At 40.4% G+C, this 26,258-nt stretch overlaps 1 protein-coding gene across 3 annotated transcripts in view; it reads right to left on the bottom strand.

The window, feature by feature from the left end:
• The window catches only part of dpysl3 (dihydropyrimidinase like 3), a 38,812-nt gene extending 12,970 nt beyond the window's left edge, over positions 1-25,842 (bottom strand). For 2 of the 3 annotated variants that reach the window (XM_035666179.1, XM_035666180.1), the window contains exons 1-7: positions 25,462-25,842; positions 7,635-7,723; positions 6,018-6,202; positions 4,025-4,189; positions 3,663-3,724; positions 2,421-2,501; positions 341-409 (exon numbers count right to left, since the gene is read on the bottom strand). In XM_035666179.1, the coding sequence (XP_035522072.1) occupies positions 341-409; positions 2,421-2,501; positions 3,663-3,724; positions 4,025-4,189; positions 6,018-6,202; positions 7,635-7,723; positions 25,462-25,827 (1,017 nt within the window). In that variant the 5' untranslated portion in view covers positions 25,828-25,842. Of the gene's footprint in view, positions 1-340; positions 410-2,420; positions 2,502-3,662; positions 3,725-4,024; positions 4,190-6,017; positions 6,203-7,634; positions 7,724-18,248; positions 18,457-25,461 lie in introns of those variants that run through there. The other variant, XM_035666181.1, reaches the window with a different exon arrangement.
• Positions 25,843-26,258: the final 416 nt, after the last annotated feature.

The following is a 26,258-nucleotide window of genomic DNA, read 5'->3' as shown; positions in this document are numbered from 1 at the left end:
GTCTCTAGTTTTAGTCTTCTTCCATACAGCATGATGTTCCTTTAGTAAATGATGGTCCCATTTAGAGTAAAATAGAACATAAGGATCCAGATTCTGTTACTGCCTTGACTATTTCTTAAAGTGAATGTCCTCAATTTGACAAAATGTCCTCACTTGTAAGGTCTAAGGTCTTCCTCACAAAGACAAGAGCACACACTCGAAGCTTCGATGTGTTTTATGACGATGTCTCTTGTGTGTATGGGTTTGTACGAGAGACAGAGGATGTTCAGATTTCTGAATGTGTATCTGCCTCTGTGTGTGTGTATAGGTGTGTGTGGGTGTGTGTGTGTGTGTGTTGTACCTCTTCTGGCCTGCTCAGCACGTGTCCCTCTGGTCCGGTGATACCCATCTGCAGCATGCGGGCCTGCTCCTGTTGAACAAACACACAAAAGGCAAGCTGTGAGCTGCTTAGCTCACAGATAATGTACATGCAGGACTATTTTTCTGGTGTTTGGTGGTTTGAGTGCTCTGGCTGATGTAAGGCTTTGGTCACACTCCAAAATGATATTCTGTTTCTGCTTCTCTGTGCCTGTGTGAAGGATATGAGCAGCAGTTTTGTCATCTGGGTCAGGCCACACACGGAGGACTGTGGGAATCTATGGGCTGTTGAGGGTCTTTGTATACCTGTAGACCTACTTCCTAAAAAGTTCTGGCTGCACTGGTGTGTTGTAGTAAATGCTTAGGTGACCCCTGCATGGAGCCACTAGCGTCTGTGATGTTACCATGGTTGCTTTATGATGACATGCTTCCCCAAAAAGCACTTCTTTAAGTGTTAAAGAAGAATAACAATATTTTTCAACCAGGGTTTTATTCTCATAATTTGACAGTTTTGACTTTGGGTCATGCTAAGTTAGATACAGGAAAAGTGGACCTCAAATAGATCTCCTTCCAAGACTGCCTATTCATCTACACACGCTTGTTTGATTACATGTGTGGAGCTGTGGGTCGCTGTTGATTTAGCGTGTGCATGACAAATAGAAAAGCAGTAGCAAACACAAGAAAGAAGAGAAGGAAATTAATTAAAAGTAAGTGCAATGGCTCGTTATCCAGTGGGCTATTGTGAGGATGGATGTGAGTCATTACTGATGGCTGACATTTATTCCAATCAGAGCGCACAGAGGAGAAGCTAAATCAAAAGGGAGATGAAGAAAGGAGAAAGAAAGGCAGAGGCACAGAGGCAGCAAGAGGACGATCCCGCAAGACAACTAGTAACTCAAGAGTCTGGTGGTGTTTCTGTGGTCGTTGCTCTCCAAAGCTGTCTGAGGAGAAAAAAACATCTAGGATTGTGACTTGATGATGACATACTTGGAAAATCTAGACACAGCGTCCACCACTGAGAGTGATCCCAGCTGTGTTACTACAACAAGCTAATTTGCAGCTCTGATCAACATTGCCGTGCTGGAAACTGTTTCACTTCCCCAAAATCTACTAGAAGACGCTCCATATGGTTAAGCAACAGCGATTAGAACACAGCAATAAAAGCCTTTCAGGACATTTTTGTAATACCTGTGTTGGCCTTTTTGAACGAATCATGCAATATATGAATGATTGGAGTCAAAGACAAGTGTTTATTTGGAAAGCTTTAGGAGGCGTATTTGCTTGCCCACCTTTCCTGTCTCTGTTTCCAATATCTCTACAGAGGAGGTAGTAAGTAAAAAGTCAGCATGACTACATTAATAAAATTAAAACCCAGATTTCCTTTAATATATTATCCATGTTTTTCATAAATCCTACACACAAATTCACTAATGAGACATAAACTTTGTGAGGACATGTCACTTGGTTACAGCACTAACAACATTCATCACACACAGGTCTAAACAAGGCCTCTCTCTCTCAGGAGCTCTAAAGTATAGTCAGGTCATGACATAATCCAGGGGTTCAGACATTTTTGGTCTTAAAGCTGATGGAAATCAGACTCCCTCCAAAGTCCTAGTTTAAGGCTGGGTAGGAGAGCTGGGATTTGCGATGAATCAGATCCAACACACACACTGTGACATAATGCAGGCATGGTCTGGAGCTCTGACTAATACCAACCCTCTCAATCCATCAACTATTAAGGTCCATTCACTTTCATTTGTCCACAATACAGCGCAGCCCTGTGTATACTACATCCACACATTACTGTCCTACAGGAAACACATTATCACTCTCATCAGTGACAGCGTGTTTAGTCTGTAGGTAGTGGATATGCACTGCGATAAGACTAGAAAGGCGAACTGAAGCGAATAAAACTGAAATGAATCTCACTAAACTAAAAGGGATCACAGAGTTGGGCACCAGACAAGTAATGAACGAGAGAGGGTAGTAAAGAATATGAGACAGGGGAGAAGAAGATGTTCGAGAGCTGTATCTTTCAGTTCATTTATCTTTGTTTTTACCTCAGCGATGATCTCGCCATTTTCAGCATGGACCTGAGCGATGCCTCCTCTCTCTGCCAAGAAGGTGAAGATCTCATAGAGCTGGAGGAGGAAGACACAGAAACGGTGAAATTACAGTGGCACTGCTTTTATATTTAAAATCCTGCCTGGCTGTTTACACAAGAATCAGACACTCCTTTTATATCCTAGGGGTCGCCTTCAAGCCACAATTTAAAAGAAGCCCACAATTTACATGATGTCTACCACGACACACTGCAATTATTGTGTGTGGTCTCCAGAAATGGTAAAACTCATGTGGGATGAGCTGCAGTTGTTGTTATGCTGCTGTGCCACAGTTCCTTAGCGAGGTGCATGACATCAGTTTTTCAGGCTGGACTATTTCAGTTGCCTCATGTGCTCCTCTGACCGACCGAATTAGCCACGGCCGCATGAGAAACATGAAGAGTCCTGCCTCACATCATCTGGACTTATACTGTACATCACAGGCTTCAAGTTACATAAGGACCCTGTATTTCAGGGGAGAAAAAAAGATTAATGCGTTTCCAAAACTTTACAAATCTTGAGTATTATAGTGAACGCCAACTGAAGGTCATAATTAGTCACTTTTTTAGCCTCTTGACTCTTCAGTTTCTCAGCAAGTCAGCAGTGATTGATTATATTGACTGAAATTACTCTTATTTGATTGCTTAAATAAGATAATGATATTAAATTACACACTGAGGCAAACCAAGATCATACCATCCCCTGTTTGGGATTTCTAGTGCAGCCTCACATGCCAAATGTTCATGTGCGTGTTCACACTGTTTCACATTTTTTAAGTCTGTCTTAAAAAATACTCATATCCATACGTATATTGAGTAAGAGTTTTTGGTCGCTGTAATCATTCCTCTTGTCCATACTGGCTGCGAAGGAGAACCCTTCCTAAAACGATTTCAATGTAAGTGATGGGGGGCAAAAGCAACAGTCCTCATTCCGTGCAAAGTTAACATTAGGGCTTCTGTAACCTGAAATAGCAAAATTTTGTACTAAAAAGACTTTCAATTTGGAAGTTACCCACTAGATTTGTCTAAGTCAGACAACAGAGGCTTCATATTAGCTTGTGCATTCATTCACAAAAGTAGAACTGTAGATTTAGTTTTTCATCTCTTCATTGCCAGTATGGAGAGAACGAATTTACTTAAAAAATTTGTCAAAATGTGAACCTATCCTTTAAAGTATCCTTCTAAGTTACAGTTATTGTACCTCACTGTTGCTCATCTGGTAGTAGTCCTTGTAAGCCATGTAGACCTGGAAAGAGTTCACACCTGTAACAAAGGACACACAACATGAAGAAGAATACGTGAAAAGTCCATGGTGGTTATAAGATAAACTGTGAAAAAGGTGTGATTTGAGTCTTTTATTCATCATTTGTCTCACTCTGTAGCATAGTTACTTTTTCCAGGGCAAGTTAAACTGTATTCAAATTTTTATTGTTTGTTTTTTGATGTTGTATTTAGCTTTCTAGCTTCATTTTCATGCTTTCTCTAATTAGAAGAGGCAACATATAACACACTACAGACACTCACTTCTTTAGTCAGTTGTTATGTTACACCATCACAGCCTACCTTTCTCCTTGATTAGGTTATCCACCTCCTGTTTTATGCTGTCGTTCCAGTGGGTGATATCCACATGGAGGGAGTAGTCGCAGCAGGATTTCTCATCGGCCCACTGCCTCCACTGGTCATAGGCCTCCATCAGGCTGCTCCCGGGCTCTGGGATCACATGGTCCACTGGAGGAGATAGATGATAGAGGACAAAGGACAGAAAGATGAGGGGTGCATGAAAGGAGGAGCAGAGAAATTTGTAGGGAGAAAGGGTCACAAAGAGTGGGTTGGGTTGGGGAGTCCGAGAGATGACAGGGTGATGTCAGGATTTGTCTGCTGGTGTTTCTACTTTCTCCCTGTGTTGTTTATCTTGCATAATCAGCTGTCTGTCTGAGTTGCTGCAGTGCTCAGCCACTGGGGACCAACCTTGTCAGATGTCACATTACATTTTGAACATCTTTGTCTGGGTGCTGGTGTCCTTGATAAGTTTAGGGGCCGCTTCAACTCTGGTTATTTTCCAACTTTTGTTTTGCATTATGTAAGCATGATCAATCTCTTAGGCCGGAGTTTGGCAGACAAGGGTAGTCGATTTTCCCAATGGGACCACCCATTCTAAAAATGCATTTAGTGGTGCAGTGATTTACTGCCTGTAATGGCACGAAACATTTTGAAGTTATTGTGTTACGGTGTTTAGTGTATACATTAATTGAAGTGTACAAACCTACTGTAATTGACAAGTAAGATTTAGCTAAATTTTAATCAGAATAGTCCCACAAAAGCAACAATGAAACATATTGTTAAATATAATTCATATATATTGTTTACTGGATAGTTCATTTGCAAAAACATTTTGCAAAGCATTCTTAAAATTAATAATTTTAGGACAGCGGTTTGATTGATATTGTGAGGGCACAATGACATGAGTTAGGAAAAAAAATTCATATAGAATTTAGATGTTCAAAAACTCTGGTAACCATTAGCTGCAGTATTATGCTCCAGCACATACAATTACAAATATAACAAAATACATAGACAAGATTTCTAATGTGTATATTTGCATGATTCACTGTGTTTATGCAAACATGTTTGCCTTTGTGCATGCCTGGAAGGTAAAGATTCACTCTGTGAATATCTTTTGTGTCTGTTTTCACTGAAATTATTCATGGCCAGTAAATCCTCATCGTACACAACAGTATCACCATGCACAAAAAATCCCACTCCATCTTACTCAGCTGTAAAACAATAAGGCCGCCTGCTGGCTCACCACCTGACCGGCTTCTTTATCTCATTAAGGATGACCTAATCTGCTTATCTGGTCTTTGCATGTTAATAGGATAGAGCTGGAAACGACAGTCACAAAAAAAACCTACTTTTTTCTATGTCAACCATCTGAATTAGTTGTTTGTTCGGCATCACACAAACAACAAAAAAACAACATCATCTGTTTGTAGGGATGGAAAGATATACAGAGTACAACCACAGTACATATTTTAACTTTCTCTTTCACACATCACCCGCTAGTATATAATCCCTCAATGAATGGAACCCATGAATAGAGCTTACTACAGTAGCACCCCAGTTAGTGAATGTGTCTGTTTAAACACAGAGCCACACTGGCAGACAAGAAGCAGAGTATCAGCCAGCTCAAAAGAAGTTAATGGTATTAATGCGACTGTGGTGCCTACCAGCTGTTGGCTGCGAAGGCGTCTCAGCTACATGAAGCACACATATAAACCCACACTGTACACAGAGGAGCATGCAGACAGACACTGGTGTTGTATTTCCGTGGGAGCGGCGTTTCACTCTTTGCCCCCCTTCCTAAAACCACCCCCTTACACTCAGTCTTTTGTATGGTCGTCTTTTGGAGAGCTGCCCAAAAACAAACCACAACCGCTTCCCAGCTCTTGTCCTCTGTTAGGGTTTCAGCCCTCCTCTCCCCCCCCCTCATTTTAGCTTTAATCTGTGTCTGAAAAGCTGATTTTCCTCTGTGGGTGACCTTTCCTACAGCTCTTACCGATCATGGTCGTGCCCCCAGCAAGAGCAGCCTTTGATCCCTGAGCAAAGTCATCCACAGTTGTGGTTCCACGGTACGGCATCTGGAAGTGGGTGTGGATGTCGATGCCACCAGGGATCACCATCTTCCCGTTTGCCTCAATGGTCTTCACCCCACCGGGCACGATCAGGTTGTCGCCGATCTGCCTGTCGAGGGAAGAGAATGTCATAATTATATATAGCATATAATAATAAAAAAATTTTGAGCTGTGTAATGACAGTACATTGAATCTGAATATGGAATGTACTATGTTCTGGAGGTGGCCCAAATCCTCAATCAAACCCAAATATGTAACATTGTTGCAATTACATAGTAGAATAAAAAAAACAAGTTTACTAAATCAGATTTATAAACAGTTTTGAACTGATATTTGATTTCTTTATGCAGATATGTGTACCAATGCAAGTACAAATATCTAAACATAAGTTGTTAAGGAAAGACATCTTTCTAATACATTTAAATCAACAGCAAAACGTTTTAGTTTTTAACTTTAGACTGACCCCAAAGCAAAGTCACGCTTGAAGCAGCACACTGTCACCATGTCAACGCATCAATATTCACCCCTGTTGTTCAGACTTTACAGAAGGGACCAGACAGACAGGCAGAAACCAGTGTCTCTGTGAGTTTGCCAGCAGCCCCATGGTCCAACAGGCATCTGGGTGTTTATTATGCAACACCAGGCTCCCTGTGGGTGCCTCTCTCTGAGCTGCCTCACTAAGGGGCAAGGGGAGACAAAGGGGCTATAACTGGAAAATCAAGTAGGAACAGAACGGGGGGGACGAGAGTGATGGAAAGGGCGGACTGATTCAGGGCGACACAGAGAGAGGAATTCACCCAAACTACCCTTGCCTTGTCTGGTGGGGTGGGGACACGCTAGTGCATAAAATTGGGGACTAGACTGGTTGTTATGACCATACCTTAACTTTGACAAAATGACAACTGTGGCAAACCCTAGAAAGAATGTTTCTTCTGTTCAGGTCAGCAAGCAGTGTGCATTTTCCATGTTTCCATATCACTCATGCTAGAAGGAGAGTTAATTAGATTGCTATATTTAGTTTGGGTTCATTTAGACAATAATAGCTATAAGCAATATTTGTGCTTGACTTCCCTGTATCACTGAGAGTGAAGAAACCAATCTGTCTCAAGGTTAAAAAAAAGTTTTCATACATAAATAATTAATCTAATCTAACATTTGAGATCATTTGTCAACCTAGGTGTTCATTATTTCTGTCCATTGTGCCAAACCAGCTCTGTTCAGACAGGTTTAGGTTATTACATTGAGTAAACGGTAGTTGCATATGTCGCACATTTCTACAACAAGCATTGCGAGCAAACTCAGAATGGACAAAAATATGACAGTAAGGAACAGGAATTTCCCTTTTACACAAATTCACCTGGCCAACCCATCGGATGGAATGATCAAGATCTCTTAACATTTTGCATACATGTCAAGAGAAGTTTTACTTTCGGCAACATTGATCTGATCAAATGAATGTTGAGCCTGAGTGGTCGTGGTGAGATGAAAGCAAACAGGAGTGAATAAAAGCAGAGCAGAGAGGAGGACAGCGGAGGACTTACTTAATGACGCCATCCTCCAAGTAGATATCGGCATGGAAGGACTGGTCATCGTTCACAATCCTCCCTCCTTTGATCAGAAGCCTGTCGCTCTGTAGAGAAAGGGATGGGAAGAGGGGAAAAAATAAATGTTATGATTCAACGCAATTTTCTTCCAACAAAGACCCAGTTTGGCTTGAAACATTGTCATAAAGAAGATTCATTGGAGGACTATCTACTATGCCAAACGATTCCTGTTCTATATTTAGAGCTGGTGTTCAATTATGTCCTTTTTTTCCACCCAGAGGAGATGAATAATGTTTCATCCATCCATTCATTCAGGGCTACGAAGAGACCACCATGTGGGTCTGCCTGCCCAGCTCTCCCTGTGGTCTTGCGCAGCAAATTGGTTTGATTTCCCCTGCAAGCAACACATATCTGCATCGACATTTTCTTGATAGCCGTGTTAAATGATTCCATTAAGCAATACCGAGCTTGCAAAACCCCACTAGCTAGCTAGCACTATCCCACAATGGAAACTGTGCAGTAACCAATGCAGCTTGTTAAACATACACAGACATAAAAAAACGTCTACTACTACCTTATGTTGAATTTGCATGTATTTGTCATACATGTGTCACCATGTGACACCCTGATATGCATGCCGTTATTAATAGTCAACCCATGTTAGTGGTCCAGTGTTCAGGATTTAGTGCCATTTGTAATATGCATCTGCAGATTGCAACTCCATCGCTTCACTCTCCCCTTGCAAGAACAAAGGAGAAGCTACAAGTGTGTGTAACTACTTTTCTCTATTGCTTGTCTGCTCTGTAGTCATGTGTGCCCAATTAAATCTGGTTTAATACATTTACTAATATAAGATTACTGCTGCACACAGTTATTCTTGTGATCATTATCATTGTCACCATCATCAAGATATCTACATTCCAGCCCACACAAATAACATTTAGTGGTGCAAATGCTGACTGGGTCAATCTGGGAGTGCCAGTTTGATAACATATGCATGCTTCACCAAAACAGTAACTAGAAGGCATTCATTAAGATAGACAGAGCAGCTTCCATTGTAACTTTTATTCATCTGCAGTAAAATGACCTGGACCAGTCATAGTGGTGATGTTTGGGAAGATGACAGTTTGCTGTTGGAAGCAGAACTGAAGCTGCTTTTAAAGACTGATCATGGATTAACATCTTAACCAATGTTTATCCAGATTTTATTATGCAACAATCCTAACTGTGGATGTTATTTTCTCTGTATAATCCATTTTTTTAACAGACCAAATGCAATAGCCACAATGCTGATTATCGATCATTTTATGATGCAGGATATTTTTAATCTGCATGAGAAAATAAACCTTGCACACGCCCACTTTGCTGCGCTAAAATGGAACTACAGAGCACTGTCACATCTGAGGAACCCTTCAACCTTACATCTCGTAATATGGTCTGATCTGGGCGTTGCCATGACGCCACACAGTCAGACATCAAATCTGCTGCTGCTGCTGCACCACGGGCTGACTCTAGCAGACCGTTGTCATAGCGACGGGTTGACTGCAGGGAGACAGTCTAGAGAGGAGAGGAGACTGGGCGCCTGGTTTTGCTGACTTGTGGGATAGCTGGTTCAGTGAAGAGCAGGCTGTCTGACAGGGTGAAGGAGTACACAGATAGAGGGGAGGTTGGTTGGGTGATGTGTGGGCAAACTGTTCATTTAAGCTGCTGGTTAGTCAACTGGCCACATGAAGATAGGCTGAACTGACTAATCGATCAATGGGAAATTATTCTACAATAATTGTTTTTCAAGCAAAGATGCTTAATATCTGCTGGTTAAATACATAAAACAACATATCAATTACACTATGTATATTGCATATGGGTGAAGTCCCCTCAAAGCACAATAAACCATGCATTGCTCTGGAGAAACAAATGTTTAAAGTCCATCTTTATGACATAACTAGTTTTTTAAAATGATAATATTAGGTTGTACTCCAACAAGTATAGCCTCAGTAATACATTCACACTCAAATATAAAATGGCAGGACTCAGTTCCTAGCCCTGCTAGGAGGAACATACTTCCATATTCTCCCATCAGCCCATGTGTGCAATGATTTACACCCCTGGCTATGGACCCAGTGTTTCATCACTGTAATGAACTGCAGCCACTCCTTCACCCGTCAGAAAAAAGGAAAAAGCATAATATGGTTTTGTATGCAGCTCAGATGATACAAGCTCTATATCTGCTGAGCTCATGGACACACGTAATGTGTGTATTTTTGTGCCTGTGTTTGTGTGTATGTGATAGTGATGGAGGAGTGTGAAACAGAGCCCAGATCCTTCCCTAGAAACCACACCCTGAAGCAACACATTACAACACAGTCATCAGTGGCTGGAATACAGAACCAGCATAGATCATACTTTAGAGCACGCTGCCCTGAAACTGTCATTCATTAGCTCACTCTAATTTTGACCATAAAATATCATGTGCATACTTATTTCACCTTTTTCATGGAAATACTGAAATATGATTAAGTCTGATGTGGATAAAGAAAAAACACTTTAGATAATAAGTCAGCATTGACTACACTTGGAAGAAATGACCTACATTTCAGTAGTAGAGTAGTAAATAATCCATCAGTGAGACAACAAAAACAGTGAATTGACAACAATTTTGGTATTTGATTAATTATTTAAGTCTTTTATCAATGACTGATGTCCAGCATTCACTGTTTCCAGATTATAGATTTGAATTTGAATTGCTGTTTTTCTTAGTGTTGTTTTAATCTTTAAGTTAAATATCTACAAATACTTTCATTATTACATTTTTAGAGTTTTTTTTGCTTGAAAAATTATTGTAGCTCTAAAATAACTGACAGATGAATCAACTTTCAGCATTCAGTTAGAAGCTGGTAAAGCACATGGGAATAAATTATAACAAAATGCACATTTGTCACTCAAAATGACAACATTCTGGAAATAGTCATTTATGTGCAGAAAATTAACCATTTTTGTTAATCAATTAGTTATTTTAGTCATTTAATAAGCATTCATTTGTCCTTGTGAAATGAATATAATATATTGGAGATTTATTTTTCTATTTTCTGTAATTTTATAGACTGAATGATTCATTGATTAATGAAAACAAAATCCATAATGAAAATAATCGCTAGCTGCAGCCCTAATACAGTCATAATGGAGTATAACACAACTCAGCAATACAAACCTGCTCTCATCAACTGCATCAAACAAGTAAAGATTTTTTTTACCTGATTTATAATACTGCAGTGAGGGGTGTGCCCTCATACAGAGACGGAATCGGTGCATTTCTCTCTTTCTCTCTCACACACACATATTCCCCTTTGTCAGTTTCTGCCCACTCTCCCCACTGGCCTATAACTGCATGCAAAAGACCACAATCGTTTGACAATCAATAGATTTCCATTTTCATTACAACCCAGCAACTGTCAGTCTGCTGCTTTCAGTATTCCTGTGGTAGTGCAGCCACCAGTGAAATACATAATGAACTTAAATCTAGACTTGAGTTATTTCCAGTCAGTGGAAAACTACATATTAAAATGCTTGATGTCAACAACTTAAATCATCATTCAAAAATATAACAGTGCAGTTCTTTCAAATGGCAACAGACAATGACCAAACTGCCAAAGAATATCAAGAACACACAACTTAAATTTAAGTGGCGAGGCAGCATGGGTGACCAAACTGTCAAACTTGTCAAAGACACATAGTCTGAGACAGCAGTTTTTTCATTAACACTTGTTAATCTCACTTCATAAATCTAAATGCAGACCTAGAATTTATTGTGTTTTTTTCCTGGAAACTATGACAAACAGACTTCCGTATTTGCCAGTGCTCATGTCCAGAAACAGCAATACGTTACTTTCACACATTTCATAGAAAATATAGCAAGTGAAACAGCATGCTTTTTCCCAGTGCCATGCCAATGTGTGCCAAAAGACAGTTTATTGTTTCAGAATTTATCCACGATTCAGTCTTTTTTTTAATGATTTTTTAGCATTTTTGCATTACATTTAGAAAAAGGAGGTATTACATGGGCCAAATTCATTTTTTCAGTAAATCATGCCACCAGGAAGTCCACCAATAAGCTAATGGAACTCAAACTCTTGTGACTGTGTAACAGTGACCTTATTGGAGTTACACCATCACTGCTATTATGTGGTTATGGGAATAAACCTAACCATTTGTTACAACATTAACAAGACAGCACCATCCACATAATGAACAGAGACCACAGTCATAATTCTGCTGGAATTTTTGTTGCAGCCCTGACTATGGAAAGGATGGTTTAATGGTCTTCAGTGGCCGTTGTGGTATTCACATGACAGAGTCCTTAAATGAGATGAGACTGGAGGCCCACCACCGTTAAAAGATGGTGGATTCAGATAACATCATAGTGTACAAATATGCAATGTGCGACTTATGACTGACTTTGAGTCAACAAGCCCTGATGAGCAGAACAAAAGTAATGACTAAATAGAAAGGATATTATTATTATTACAATACATGACCACCTATTAAAGTTGAAATTAAAATTGTAGTGCAATTCAACTCGTTCAGTAACTGCTTTCATACATACATGTTGTCGCAAATGTATGATCTGACGATACTAAAGACTGAAGGCTGTGTCCACCATGATGGACATTGATTGTGGCAGCTGATTCTTGCCCACACTTCCCCCTGAATCTTCGCCGGACATTTATTTCAACCAGTTCATATTCCCTACCTTGCTAGTATTTATCCTTCCGCTACAATAAAATACAGGAAAAGGGATATACTTTGGTCATAGTCGTAAGCATCCAGTTTATGCTACTGGTTGGATTTTCAGTGCTTCTCTGTTCTTCTATTTTGGACTAATCTATAAAAAGACCTTGGCTGCAACCTAACCTACCTGTGCACTAGGCTTTGCAAAGAATACATTGATTCATGAAGAGATTGAATCATTTAGGTTTGGACTGGTTTGGACAACTGGAACAAATGACCTGACCAGACATTAACCAAAAATAGGGATTTTCTGAGTTTCCCAGAATAAGCAGCTACAGTGGTGAAGAACAGCTGCACAGCTTTAAGAGGGACAACTAGACTGAAGACCCTATATGATCTCTTTTATGGAAATCCATTTAAAGGACCTTACACTGTGTTTGATTCTTCAATTTTAGGCATCCTGCCGACATGTACAAGAACATATAACAAAACCATGGCACAACATGCTTAGTCACCTCATCATCGATGTACTAAGATTATTACATTAGACCACAAAGATTCATATTATCTTACAATAGTTACTCTTGGTTTAGTGCAGGATTTGATGTTGGGTTTAGAATATTAACACTAGACATCAATGATGTTGATCCTGATTTGGTCCGACCTTCTTGGTCACTGACCATGTCCTCATTTGTCAATCATGTCTCTCTTACAGCGTCCAGTTTTTGGAAGGGAATCTCACTGGATGATCTGCACATAGTAGTCACTGGAAATAATGATCTGTATCGCCGCGTTCAGACAGAAAGCGAAGCAAAAATTTCAGCACTGAACTGTTTGCGTAGTCCATATTTATTCATCCAGCTGTTACTAGCCTATTAAAAACAAAACAAACACTCATTTTCACTTCCATATGTGTACTCACTTATGTGTGTGCATGCGTGACTGTGACCTACTCTCAACACGTTGGCTCAGTAAAGGATTTGGTGTTTTACTACTCTAAGTCACAGAGCGCAGGATTTCTTCAGCTGCCTGAAAGTCGCCAAATTAGAACAGTTGGAGAAGGATTAGCTTGCCGCAAACGTCCACAACTGAACGCTTATAAAAGGTCTGTTCCAAGTTGCAGGAATCGAACAAATGTTTGGTAAATAAAATTGCGCAAGTTAATGTTAGAAATCTTCATGGTTTATGAAAGTGTGTGCTTTCAGCTGCTATATTTTTTAAGTCATTGAGGAAAAAAACCATTAAGCCCTTTTTAGTTTCCTCAACTACATCTTACCTCTAGTGCTGACAAGCTCTTCTGTTAAATTTCTGGCAACAAAGTAAAGTTCAGGTGGAAAAATATCTTGTCATTCAACTCTACAACAAAGCGCCGAAAATAAATCACCTCTCTCAACACAGGAAACTGTTATTTTCTGTTACACAAGCCAGCAGTAATCAAAAATAGACGGCAGGATGTTGATCTTGTACTACTACACTGATATGCTGTGACAACTTTTTTCCACTTCAACCAGACTGGAGGGAGAAGAGCTTATAAACGGGGATGCAAATTAATAATAGCCACTCCTTGGTGCTTAATAAGTAGGAATGGTCCTGGAAAACTCCCCGGCTACAAAACAGGCCAAAGGGGCTAAGAGGACATTAGAGGAGACCTCCATTAGCTGTGACTGAGACCCTTGTGTGGGTGGGGAGAGGAGTACCGAGGCAGGCAGAGAACCAATGGAAGAGGGAAGTCATCCTGAATGTGCACCGGGGCCTCTGCTCCAGCCCTGTTGCCTAGCGAACATAAATATTTACTCTTTACCCAAAACTGCACAGGATTTTTTTTCACATTCTGGAAATGTGAAAACAATGAGACTTATCAATCTAAATTAATTGTGGCGGCTCCCGCCAGCCACGGTCAAAGAGAAATCTTACTTGTCTGGAATGTTGATCTTGTGATAGGCTCGAGCAATGTAACCGTGTAACCATGGCGATGTAAAAAAAAAAAAGGAGAAAAAAAAGAAAACTCAACATGGATCTGATTGAGCCAGACAGGTTGAATTATAAACTCTCTCAGTCAAGAAATCTGAGAAGTATCTGTTTGTGTGTGACTGAATCTAAGTGTGTGTCAAATCACATCCCCACACGACAAACCAAACAGGGGTTGTATTTTGCTGCCATCACAACTGTATGTTGGTCGCCATGGTGAGTCGCACGGCAACGTCTGGGTGGCCACAGGGTATTTTGTTTGCACTCAAGCCCACTTGTGCCCACTGTTTTGCGGTACCGTCAACAAGGGGAAACGGGTTTCTTTTCCCGGGCAGAGCCGCCGTCTGCCTGCCCTGTTTCATGCCCACAGATGCCCATTCCAGCTGGAGGGGATTACTGATGACATGTACCAGCCTGGAACAACACTGTGGCTGCTGTGAGTGGGTATGAGGGAAGGGAAGAACCACACCTAGAAATCTGACAGAGCCACTCTAGCAGAGTGCAGACGCAAGAACACAGCTGGAACAGAGCGGGAGGGTATGGAAAGGCAGGAGGAAAGTCTGGGGAGGAGGGTTATAGGCAGGTATAAGGTCGTTGTTTGGCAGTAGGTACATTTATACTCTAAATGATTTATGACATGAGCACTTATTGGAGAGTTGTTTGTCCACTAAGAGTTGATATGACTTTAGGAGGGTGTTCAATACTGTAAGTTTTATTTGGTACATTAACCTTAGGGATTATAGTGTTTCTGTCTTCAGGACTGAAGAATCACATTTGCTACTTAGTACAATTCCTTATACTTCCTGTGTTAATTATATCAAACCCCCAGTTATAACTATTAAGTGGTTCATTATTCCCTCTACAGTACAGCTCTCACTGTTACTGTCATAAAGTAGTTGGCCTTCCTGTGCACGTCTTGACGCTCAAGGGATTCACAGGAAATGATTAATGCACCTACTGGATATGATACAGAAAACAGCAGTTGGTTAATTGTAAGTTGAGTACTACTTATGACACTGTTAACTTCCGTCTTTTGTTTCTTTACTAAAACAACGTGACGCGATAAATCCTCTCAGGTTGCACTATAAACTGATACAGAAGTTTTTCTGATTGTTGCTTCTGACTAAGCAATTTTGAGTACCCACTCAAGGCATGTTTGCTGCCCCTGGTGGTTACACTTAGTGGTACAGGTATTACACCCAATAAATTAAACTACAAAATACATTGTCTGTCCATGCCCTTTCTACGACACATACAAGTGTATCCTGATCTGATGCCCCTATCCGCAGGATGACATTGTCAAAACCCCCCAAAACAGCATACTAAACAACTTACTTATGTTCTTTTACCCCTTTGGGGCACAAGGCGTCGATGATGTTTTTCTATGTCAGTTAGTTGTGCCACGCCCTATGAAAGACCCACCTTCAGGAGCTCAGCATCCAGCGTTTTTTGCCAGGTGATCTTTGGCCGGCCTTGTTTCCTTTTTCCTGATGGTGTCCATTAGAGTGCCACTTTAGGGATCTACTCTGATTTGTAGTATGGGTCCAAGCCATCTTAGACAACGGTGTTTGAGTTCTGAAATCAAGCTTCGACAGTTTCTTTATATAGAGTTCCTTATTTTATTGGGTCATATAATACAACAGATCTTTTGCAGTTACTGTGGAATGAGCTGACTTTGTTCATGTCATTGTTGGTTAACTGCCAGCACTCAGCCCCATATAAAGAACCAGCTTGATCAAGGTGTTATACAAGCAGATCTTGATTTTGAAGCTGTAGGCACTGGACTTCCAGATGTTCTACATGCACTTGCCATTACCACCAGTGACCACAAGTGTCGCCAGATCAACAGGGACTTAAATCTTAAGAATTATAGCTTCAGTCTTTTGGAAAAATATATGGTATGCTGAGTGCAATTACTGATTAAATTGGTACAGCAGTGACAAAACTGTGCTTCATTACATCAAGTTTGAAAGACAATGAGTAATGTGAGTCCCCTGTTATCTCTGCTCTTGATACTTTGTAATGTGGTATCAGGTGAATGGCAGTCAATCTAAGATGTTGGTTACAACTGGGTGGAGCTGGTCCTTGAGGATTACAACAGTCTGCCAACTAAAACATTGCACAGACAGCGTGTATCTTGAGGCCATCAAACTGCACACAACTCACTCATGCTACACATTTTTCCAATGGGATTCCTTGCCTCAGTATCAAACTAAGAAGAGAGACAGATCTTATCTTGGTGAGTCGCTGTTGCAGTATCACTTACTGATCTGACTGTGGATATGGGTGTTTTGACATAAATATCATGCCTTGTGCCAGTTTAACACTGCAAACATGTTACCATAAAAGAAGGCTAAAGACGAAAACACCCAACCTCTCTGTAGGGGGGTTGGTAAAATTAAAATTTCCATCCCTATAATGACCGTGGAAAACATGCCATGGAAAACGCTGGCCCACTTTAGCATATTATAGAGATGTGCCCTACTTTAACAGTAATGACATCAAGAGACTGTGCTCAGAATACAAGACCTCTACAGGCCAAAGCTACCCCAGTCATCCCCCAAGTCACCCTTTTGGTGTAATATCAGCTGAAAAGACGAGACAAAGGCTGTCTCCCACAGCCGAGCAACACACCCCTGACTGCAGCCTGAGCTGCAACAATGAAAACGGGATGGCAGGCATTTCAGACACTCACACACACACACACACACACACACACACACAGAAGGAGAGGGAGTGGGAGAGGTTTCTCTGCAGTTGTAACACACACTAGCAACCAGCTGGCGGGCTGTGTAACACCAACCTGCCCCGAATTCAACCTCCACCCTAGATGCTCTGCCATGACTCTGAATCTTTCTCTTTCTTACGAAGGAGAGGACTACAAGCCAAGGCCAGCTTATCACAGCTCATCACAAATGGGTGTGTATTTCCCCCACCTCTCCTTGTCCTCCTCTCCCTCTCACTCTCCTCTGCACCAGCCTGCAACATGAACAGTGGCCCATGTCTGTAGTCTGCAGGGGACACATTTAATTCTTAACCTTAAAATAAATAATTGATTGATGGAAAAAAAATGAGCTGATGTACATGAATTCAAATTTTTTTTTCACAACTCACTATTGTTCTATGGTTTGCCAACTAATAGCCACAGCACAATATAATTAGGCTGTCATTAGGATACTTTAAAGAATATCAGTAAAAACACTGTGCCATCAAAATGGCTAGAGATGAGACTAGCATCCCTGTCCAATAACCTCAGTGACCATCAGTGATCAATAACGCCCGAAATACGGTCCATTAGAGAGAAAGGGCTGAGCACATTCTTTTCAAAACGGCTAAAACGTGATTTTAATCGCTCCATGCACATTACATAAAAATAATTTATTTTGCAAACTGGAGCAATGTAGGGGGGTTAATAGGCTATTAAGCACATTAATGCAATATTATAACAATATGCAACCATACTACATTTAAATAAATGATCATTAAGTACAATAGGCTCAGTATAAACTCATTACTGTGCACTGCAGACAGCAGTTAGTCCATGCAGGAACAGTACAGTGATTTTTATTGGTTTTTTTATGGGCGAGCCGGCTCGCCACACGCATGGAGCCCCTCAACAAAGAAGATGCAGGACACCTTTAAGAAAACGCCTCATCTCCCCGCCTGCCTGTCACTATGGCAGCCACTCGTGCTATTTCATGGTGCGTATTTTTTCCAGCAGCCACGGCTTCCTGCAGACCAACTCCGACAATAGAAAAGAAAAAACTGCAAGCGTGAGCCGGCGGCCGCGTATATGCTGATGATCCATCGCTGCGAGACGGCAGCGGAACACCAATGCAGTGATTTGCAACAGCGGGCATCAAAGTTCCCACAGCCGATGAGGCATAAATAACTCTTTATTTATTTGTCTTTACTCACTGTGATCTTTGGGATGTTCTTTTTTCCTTGATAAGACATTTTTCGTTCGATTCCACCTTTAAAATCAAGCTTTGAAAAAAATGGTATTCCCTCTTTGCGGATGCTGCAGCGGCCCTCGCCTGGATGGGAGCTTCAGGGAATGGTCGCCCCTCTGTCAGTGCGATGTAAAGTGCCTCGCTGAGCGCTATAGGAGCGTCTGTGGTTTACTCTCCCGGCCCCTCCCTCAATAGGCTCAATTGGGAAGAAGCGGTGCCACAATCTTTCCACCGGAGGGCGCTTTGGAGCAGCTGGTGAACGGCTTTCAACCAGCATCCAGTTGTCTGCATGACTGAGCTGTCACACATTTTTCTTCCACATATACAGCACATATTATCATCATTGACCTATCAGATTATTCTAGCAAATTAATCTGAATTCGAGGATTATAATTAACTAGTCTGTGGTCTATCTGGTCTCTGTGTATCACAGCCAGTGGGGTTAATTGATCAGAGCAGAAGGCCAGTAATGATTGATTGATTAGAACAGTGTGTGGTACCATACTGGCAACAGGAAGAAGCTAAAGATTCTCTAATCCCTGGTTTGAGGATATAAAACATCATCTTTATAGTCATTATTTTAATCCACATGATTAACATTAGATAACCTAAATTAATTGGCTTCTTTAAAATCATATTGCACTAATGCAGTTGACCATACAGGCATACTGTACACTGACTAAATAAACTTTCAAAATGTCAGAATTTGCTAAATCATTGGGCATTTCATTGGGCTGTTGATACAGGGAAGTATATGACTCGACTTGTGTTTTAAGGGAATTTTGAAGATAAAAAAAATGTGTTAAAATGTACCTAAATGTACATAAATCATTCTGTATTTTGAAACAGAAATTATGTAAATATATTATGTATAAATATATTATACTCAAGGAGGTTAAGACAGTAAATCTTTACCAGTTATTACCCTCATATTTCGGTGTTTTGTTTTTCTGAAAACAGAGGAGGGTCAAAATGGTGTAGCAGCTGTCACAGAGACTGCCCACCACATTACACACCCCACATGTCTACTCACTATGACACACACACACACACACACACACACACTCTCTTTTTCTCCCTCTCTACATGTCCCCGCACCCAGCCATGTGTCTCTTTTGTTTAGCCCTAAAGTGGATCCCCCCTCCACTCCACCAGGCGTTTCCTCTGCCGCTCCCCTCCTCACCGCTAATGCACCCATAATGAGGAGGCACGTGACTGAGGGTGTGCCTGTGCATATAGGTGTGTGTGTGTGTGTGTGTGTGTGTGTAAAGACACTATGACCATCAACTGGAAAATCATACTCTCATCCATCATTGTTTACAAGAAAGATAGATTGATAGATAATTAACAACATAGAAGATTTGGAGTGTAAAAATGACAGTACCTCAGTTCTCTTTTTAGTTTAGTTTCAGTATTGTGTGAACTATATTAAAATATACATTAATCTTGACACTAATATCATATCCTGAATATCTCATCTCATCAATTGTAAAGATTTTAAGTGACTTGTTTTATAAATTTTGGAGGAAAAGCCTTCTCTGTATTCAGATTCAGATGTTTCATGAATCAGTACAACAAACATTTGTCAAATACAGATTAAATTCCTCCCTGTCACTTTCTGAATTAAGAATTATAGACCTACATTTCTCTTCATAATGTCGGTGTAAAGCCTCAGAGGAGATCAAAAAGGGAATCATTTTGAATTTTGTATGTTTTTTTAAATTTCATTAAATTAAATATCTATTTGGATTTATGCTTTACGTGTGTGTTTGCATATGTGCACACACAATGCCTAGACAAAATTGTGTCTAACCCTGAACTGTTCTCTACAATTACAAATTGCATATATTGGGAGGGAATACACTTTAAATTTGTATTTCTTTTTACAATAACCAATGATTGTTTTCCTCCTGCCTTTGGCTACAAAAGGACACAGCGCCTGCATGCTGACATGTCCTTTCATGGCAGCCAGTCAGTAAGGCATTACCTCAGCAGTCCCAGGCCTAGGAGAATGCATCAACAACACACTTGAAGTTTGCAAGCCTGCTACCTCTGCAGAGCACATTAAACAACTGACACTGACAGACAGACAGGACTCAGACAGATCAGTGATGCAGAAAAAACTCTGTCGGGTCATCAAAGCTGCACCAGCAGACTTAGCACCCCGGTGGCCCAAAATGGAAAAGGTAACAGATTAAGGTTCACTTTAATACCCAGCAGTCATATTAAACCTATACAGATTAGCATGGTAATGTTTGCTACTCTGTCTAATGTGTGATCACTCTATATCAAAGGATACCACAGAGTTTAGGAAGGCAAAATATACTGTGATACTGTGGTGTTTTTCGGGGAAAGTAATGAATGTCATGCAAAGGAGATTTCATTTATGACTTCCTCTGGGTGAACAAAGCGGCACATGAATTACAGTTGGGTAACTGGACAAATATGCGAGGATAACAAGCGTACTACAGCAATTTAGTAAGGCAGATAGTCTCATGTATGAGTCAAGCCCCCAAAACACCAGATCCTACATTTCCCATAATGCAACTTAATAAGGTCTCTTTGTTTTGCCATGGGAAATGCCCCAATGTCTTTCTCTTATAAAAGTGCTCATCAGAGCCATTTTCATTTAACACATAGGACTAGTAATAATAACTATCCTGAAAGATGCCTTCATAATTCAGCAGCTATACTTGTGGATCACATGCATAGGTACAGTAGATATGGGCATATGGACACAGCGCATACATTATGTTTGCTGTAGATGTGTGTCAGCATGAACATGAATGAACGTGTATGAAGTGCTCCTCCTAGCCTGACTGCAGGACAACAAAGGGAGGGGGGGGGGTCATCTGGACATCTGGCTGACCACTCCCCATTCTTCACTCCTTACAGCAGCTGATTACCCTCATTAGCTCACCAGACAGGAGGAGACCAATACATTCTATAATTATCATCACTATTGTTTACTATTACTTTAACATCAACACAAGCTTGTTAAATATATCAAAATTATGTTATCACAGCCTTAAAATATGCACCACATATATATTGTTAATATATTCTGAATTACTAGAAATCAAAAGGGAAACGGGTGCATTCGATTGTCAGACATCATAAAGAGACAGCTTTTCCGTGTGTCCTTGGTTTGCATGTAAATGTTCGCGTTACATCTGACCCAAAAAAAAGCACACAGCCCCACTCTCTCCTATTTCTGCTGAATCATCTGGTCCTTCAGGAGGTGCAATACTGCAATTCAGTATCAGGCCACATGGGGGAAAATTGGCTGCCTGCCATACTGAAGACATCTGCTGTACATAAATGCTAGAGGAAAGGGAAAACATAATATATATTATATATCATATACCATTATAGACTGTGGCAGTGAAGGCTGTTAATGGCCAGATACAGGTTACATTTATAATCAGGAGCGAGAAAGTAAAGTAAATATATTATATAGGTTAGTTAGGATGCGTGCACCGGCCCAGTCCCAAGCTGCCTTCTGTCAGGCTGTGAATCAATAACAGCACATGATTCACTGAGGTGTAAATAATAAGGACAAAGAGTACAAACAAAATAGTGAAATTGTATCAATATTCTCAAATAAATAGAGCTGGGTGGCTTCAATCAGTCCCCTAGAATTAGACACACAACAAGTCTGTTACTCTTCTGCTAGCTGCTGAGTCTCCAATGAATCACTGATTGGAGACAACAGATAAGAGATCTGCCACTACAACAGAAACAGCAGCAGGCCTTCTTGAATCCAGCAGTATCAAAGCTGCAGAAACAATGAGTTGGACTTGCATCAAAGGCCAGTACAGTACATTTCAGAGCGTTTAGACATTCACAAAATAATCATTAAACAGACTTTATGTGATAATCTGGAACATTTCTAATTAATGTGTCTCTTTCTTGTCATTTTTTTGACGTAATAGATTCTGCTGCCAAAAGAATAAAAGCGCATATCACAAGTGCTGATTAGGTGTTTCTCAAGAGAAATACACACAGAGGAAGACATTAAAAGAACAAGATGTTGCAGTACTGGACATACTGTGTCCTAATTAAAGAAGTAAAAAGTGCAAACACAGCAACAATGTTATCACAGTTAAGAAAAACGGAATTTCACCTACTACTCACTAAATATATAAAACTGCTCTGTAATTGATATCCCCTAAAGTATTACACACCACATAGTGTCATTCACGAACATGATCAGAGCAAACACAATCGCTGCTGCTGATTTCAGACCAGAGTTGACGTCAGGCTGATGATACGTTGATGCATTTAGGCAGACAATTACATTTTATTAGATTTGACTGTAATCGATGACATATTGCATTACATCAGATCTTTCCAAAACGTTTAACTCTTTCCTGCTCCTTGTAAAAAGCAATTTGCTCCATTCATGTGTGTGTGTACCAACCCTGAAATGACTAACTAGTCATCATCCTCACTTTGTCAAATGGCGTCTTTCCTCTCTAAGCCATAATTGTGAGTGTGTGTGTGTGTGTGTGTGTGTGTGCCAGAGGCAGAGAGAGAGTGAGACATGAATCATCATTTTTGGTCCTGAAAGTGTGATCTTAGTCTGACATTAAAATTAAAAGAATCAACTTTCCTGCTCAAAATGAGTGCCATTTAATAGTGTATGTAGTAAGTTATCCTGATTGGTACGCAGGAACACTAACCTTTGTGCCTAAAAACTCAGAAGCCTGCACTTCTGGAGTCGGACATAAATGCAATTCATCAAAACTCACATTGCAGTTTTCTACTTTGCACTACAAACTCAATTAAAAGTGCTTCCACATTTTGAACTTTACCACCTTAAATTATTTTTTTAAATATAGATTATTGGAGAAAAAAAATCCACATTGAAAGACAAATTTACTCTTGATTTCATCAAAGAATGGAAAAGCCGGTTTTAAAAACCATACTTAAATTGTTTTCCTTTCGTGCTTATCATGGTTGCTCTAATGGAGGGTCAAAGAGACAATTGGACAATTGTTTTTACTTGCTCTGTTTTATTACATGTTGCTGAAATATTAAAATCCAGCCTCTCCTTTAATCTCTCTCTGTGGTGCCATAAACACAAATGGCATCAATAAAACATGTAGCAATGTCAGGATACCTATGACTTCTTACAACAATGGGCCTTTTTGGTTGACCTGTCACAGTAGGAAAATCAAACAAACAAACAAAATGAATGATGGCTAAATTCCATTTAACTACTTCAGTTTCAGGTATTGTGCATGCTAACTCACTGTCATACTGTCATGGTTTGCTGTGATGATGTTATTACTAACACCTGTTCTTTTCCTACTTTTACAAATCAAAAAAGGCCTATCTTGCATATAGCATTCTAGAAATTTTCTATGCCCTTTGAGAACAATTGCAAAGTTAGCCTATTATACTTTTTGGTTACTACTGCTGCTTACCAGTACTTCCAATATTATTACTAACTATGTGACTCCTAAAAGCACACCCTAGAAATCATGCAATCCTTTTAAGCAGCCACAACCGGCATAATAATCAACTCATGCATGATAGCAACCTAACAAAATTGCTACAGCAAATAAACACACACCATTGTATTAATTCCAACCACCTGATGTCATAGCAACAACCTCAAAACACCCTAGCGACCATGTGGAACATGTTAGCAATCTTTCATGTTGGGTTTTTACACAATATATCACACAAGAACCTCAGACTACAGTCTCCAAGTGACTGAATTAACTGACATCTGACATGGTCTCAACAAAAACAGATTAACACAGTAACTTTCATAAAGCTGGAATTCATTTCAGGTCTGTTTTTCAGGTTTGTGATTAGGTGTATCTAATAAAGTTAGATTAGGGTTTCAGATTTTCATATCATCTGAAGATGTAGTTGAAGTGTTACTTTAACGCCACCTGTGGGACTGTATTGCTGCTTCACTACACTCTGGTTTAATGTTCAGGTTTCTTCCATTACATCAGTACAACATTCCTGCAGCTTCACTGTTGTGTTTCTAGTGTGCTAATCTGCTACAGTGTGCTAATGTCAAGTGTCTGCACAAGTTTGATTGGATTTCTTCAGTAGCCAGATGTAGGTGATTCTAAGCTGTTCTGATTGTAAGTTTAAAAAAAAATTTAAAAAAGGGTTAGGGTTAGGATGTGGTTGTTACTACTATGATATCTCTCAGTACCTTGTCATTTAGGAGTGCATTACTGGCTTTAATAGGCCTACAGTTGTCACACAATAATGGCAGGATTATGTTACTAAATGTGTGGGCAACACTTGTTGCATTTGTTTCCACTATAATATTTATCATCATGGTTGCCAGCTCTGAGGTTTCACTAATACTTAAGTAATGTCTGCAGTGGCCTAGGCCTGGAGCGATGACAGAACTTTTCATTTGTCCAGCCTTGAGGCTTTCCAGCCTTGCTCTGTGGCCTTGGTTGCCTGAGTCATTTTTATACCATTTTATTGTCTGGATACACTGGCTGAAAAAGGGTTTAAGAATTATACAAATCCAATTCAATCCAACAAATTCTGGATGAATGGTGGCTCTGGATGGCAAGTCTGTCTCATTGTACCTTAAAAACTAATTTTGTTAGCTAGGAAATTAAATTGACTCCACCCGAGGCTGTTAACTATTTGTTTCATGCTCCTTGGGGTTCTATAACATACATTACACACTGATTAGCCTACTTGTTACAGGGCAATTTCTTTACGATGGTTTATATTCTTAATTAATAATCTGATATAGTGATGTGGCAGTGGGACCAATCCAATCAACAATTTCATCCATAATTGAGTTCCCAAACGCACTGGGCATAAATCCAACCTCTCTTAGGTGAATACATTTATTTAAGGCTTTGAAGAGGTAGAGGAAAGACAGATTTAAAATGTTACTTAGGTGTGGTCAATGTGGGCATTTGTGAGTAAGTTAATGGTGCTAATCATTTGCAAATTCAAAAGGTTCTACCCCTGTATAGCACCTCTCATTCTTTCATTAAATGTCATATTATTGCCTAATAACACCACCTTGCAATGAAGCATTGTAGCATCATTCTTTAAAACAATAAAGAGGGGAATTACCAGAAGAGAAAAAAGTCAGGCACACACACTGCAGAAACCACTCCTGTCATTCACACATGCTGCATCAGTCTGCTGCCATTCACGCAAAAGTTACTTACCTTTTCATCTCCCAGGTTCTGCAACACTTCCTTACCGCCGCCGGTTCGGATCTCAACCTGAGGTGAGTTTTTCCCTTCTCGCCTGTTTGCTGCGGGACTTTCCACACACGGGGAACTCTTGCTGTCACTCGCCGAGCTCCTCGCCTCCTGACCGGTCTCTCGTTTGGCGGTCCTCGGGGTGCGTGAGCCCCTCTGGCCGACGCTCAGGGCATCAAAGTCTATGGTTTTACTCTCAAACGCGCCCTCGACGTTGCAAAACAAGCCGCCGTATTTCTGCCGGGGCACCTGGTCGGCCGTGCCGGGTCGGGCGAGATAAACCGGCAGGTCGTCCTCTGCCATGTCCCAGTTTCCCCTGCGCTCTGCCATGGTGGAGCCCTGCACAAGTGACCGAGAAAGACGGTTAAACTAGTGCTGAAGTGGTGTGTGCCTGTTTCCGTGCGCGTGTGTGTGCGTGTGTGTGTGTGTGTGGTGCTGTGAGGAAGCCTGAGCAGACAGTCAGGCAGGAGTTGAGTTAAAGCAAAAGGTGGCACTGTATGGTGCATGATGCATAGCATGTGGCTTTCTCTCAGGTTTTAACATGGTTTATTTAAAAATACATATGATTGTGAACTTTGGTTAGTGTTTGTAGTTTAAATCAGCCAGTGAAGACACAAAGGCACCTGCAGCTGAGTAGAGTGACCAAGGGACCCTCTCATATAGACATACGTTGAACATCATCTGTATAAATACAATGCAAAAGCTATATGTATTTACTTAAGCAATACCTACATCTCCTTTCTTTTTTATATTTTTATACA

Source organism: Morone saxatilis, unplaced genomic scaffold, assembly GCF_004916995.1.
Source record: "Morone saxatilis isolate NCDOM2014 unplaced genomic scaffold, NCSU_SB_2.0 Contig20, whole genome shotgun sequence".
Taxonomy (NCBI): domain Eukaryota; kingdom Metazoa; phylum Chordata; class Actinopteri; family Moronidae; genus Morone; species Morone saxatilis.
The sequence above is the reverse complement of the archived record's forward strand: the minus strand, read 5'-3'. Positions and strand labels throughout refer to the sequence as shown.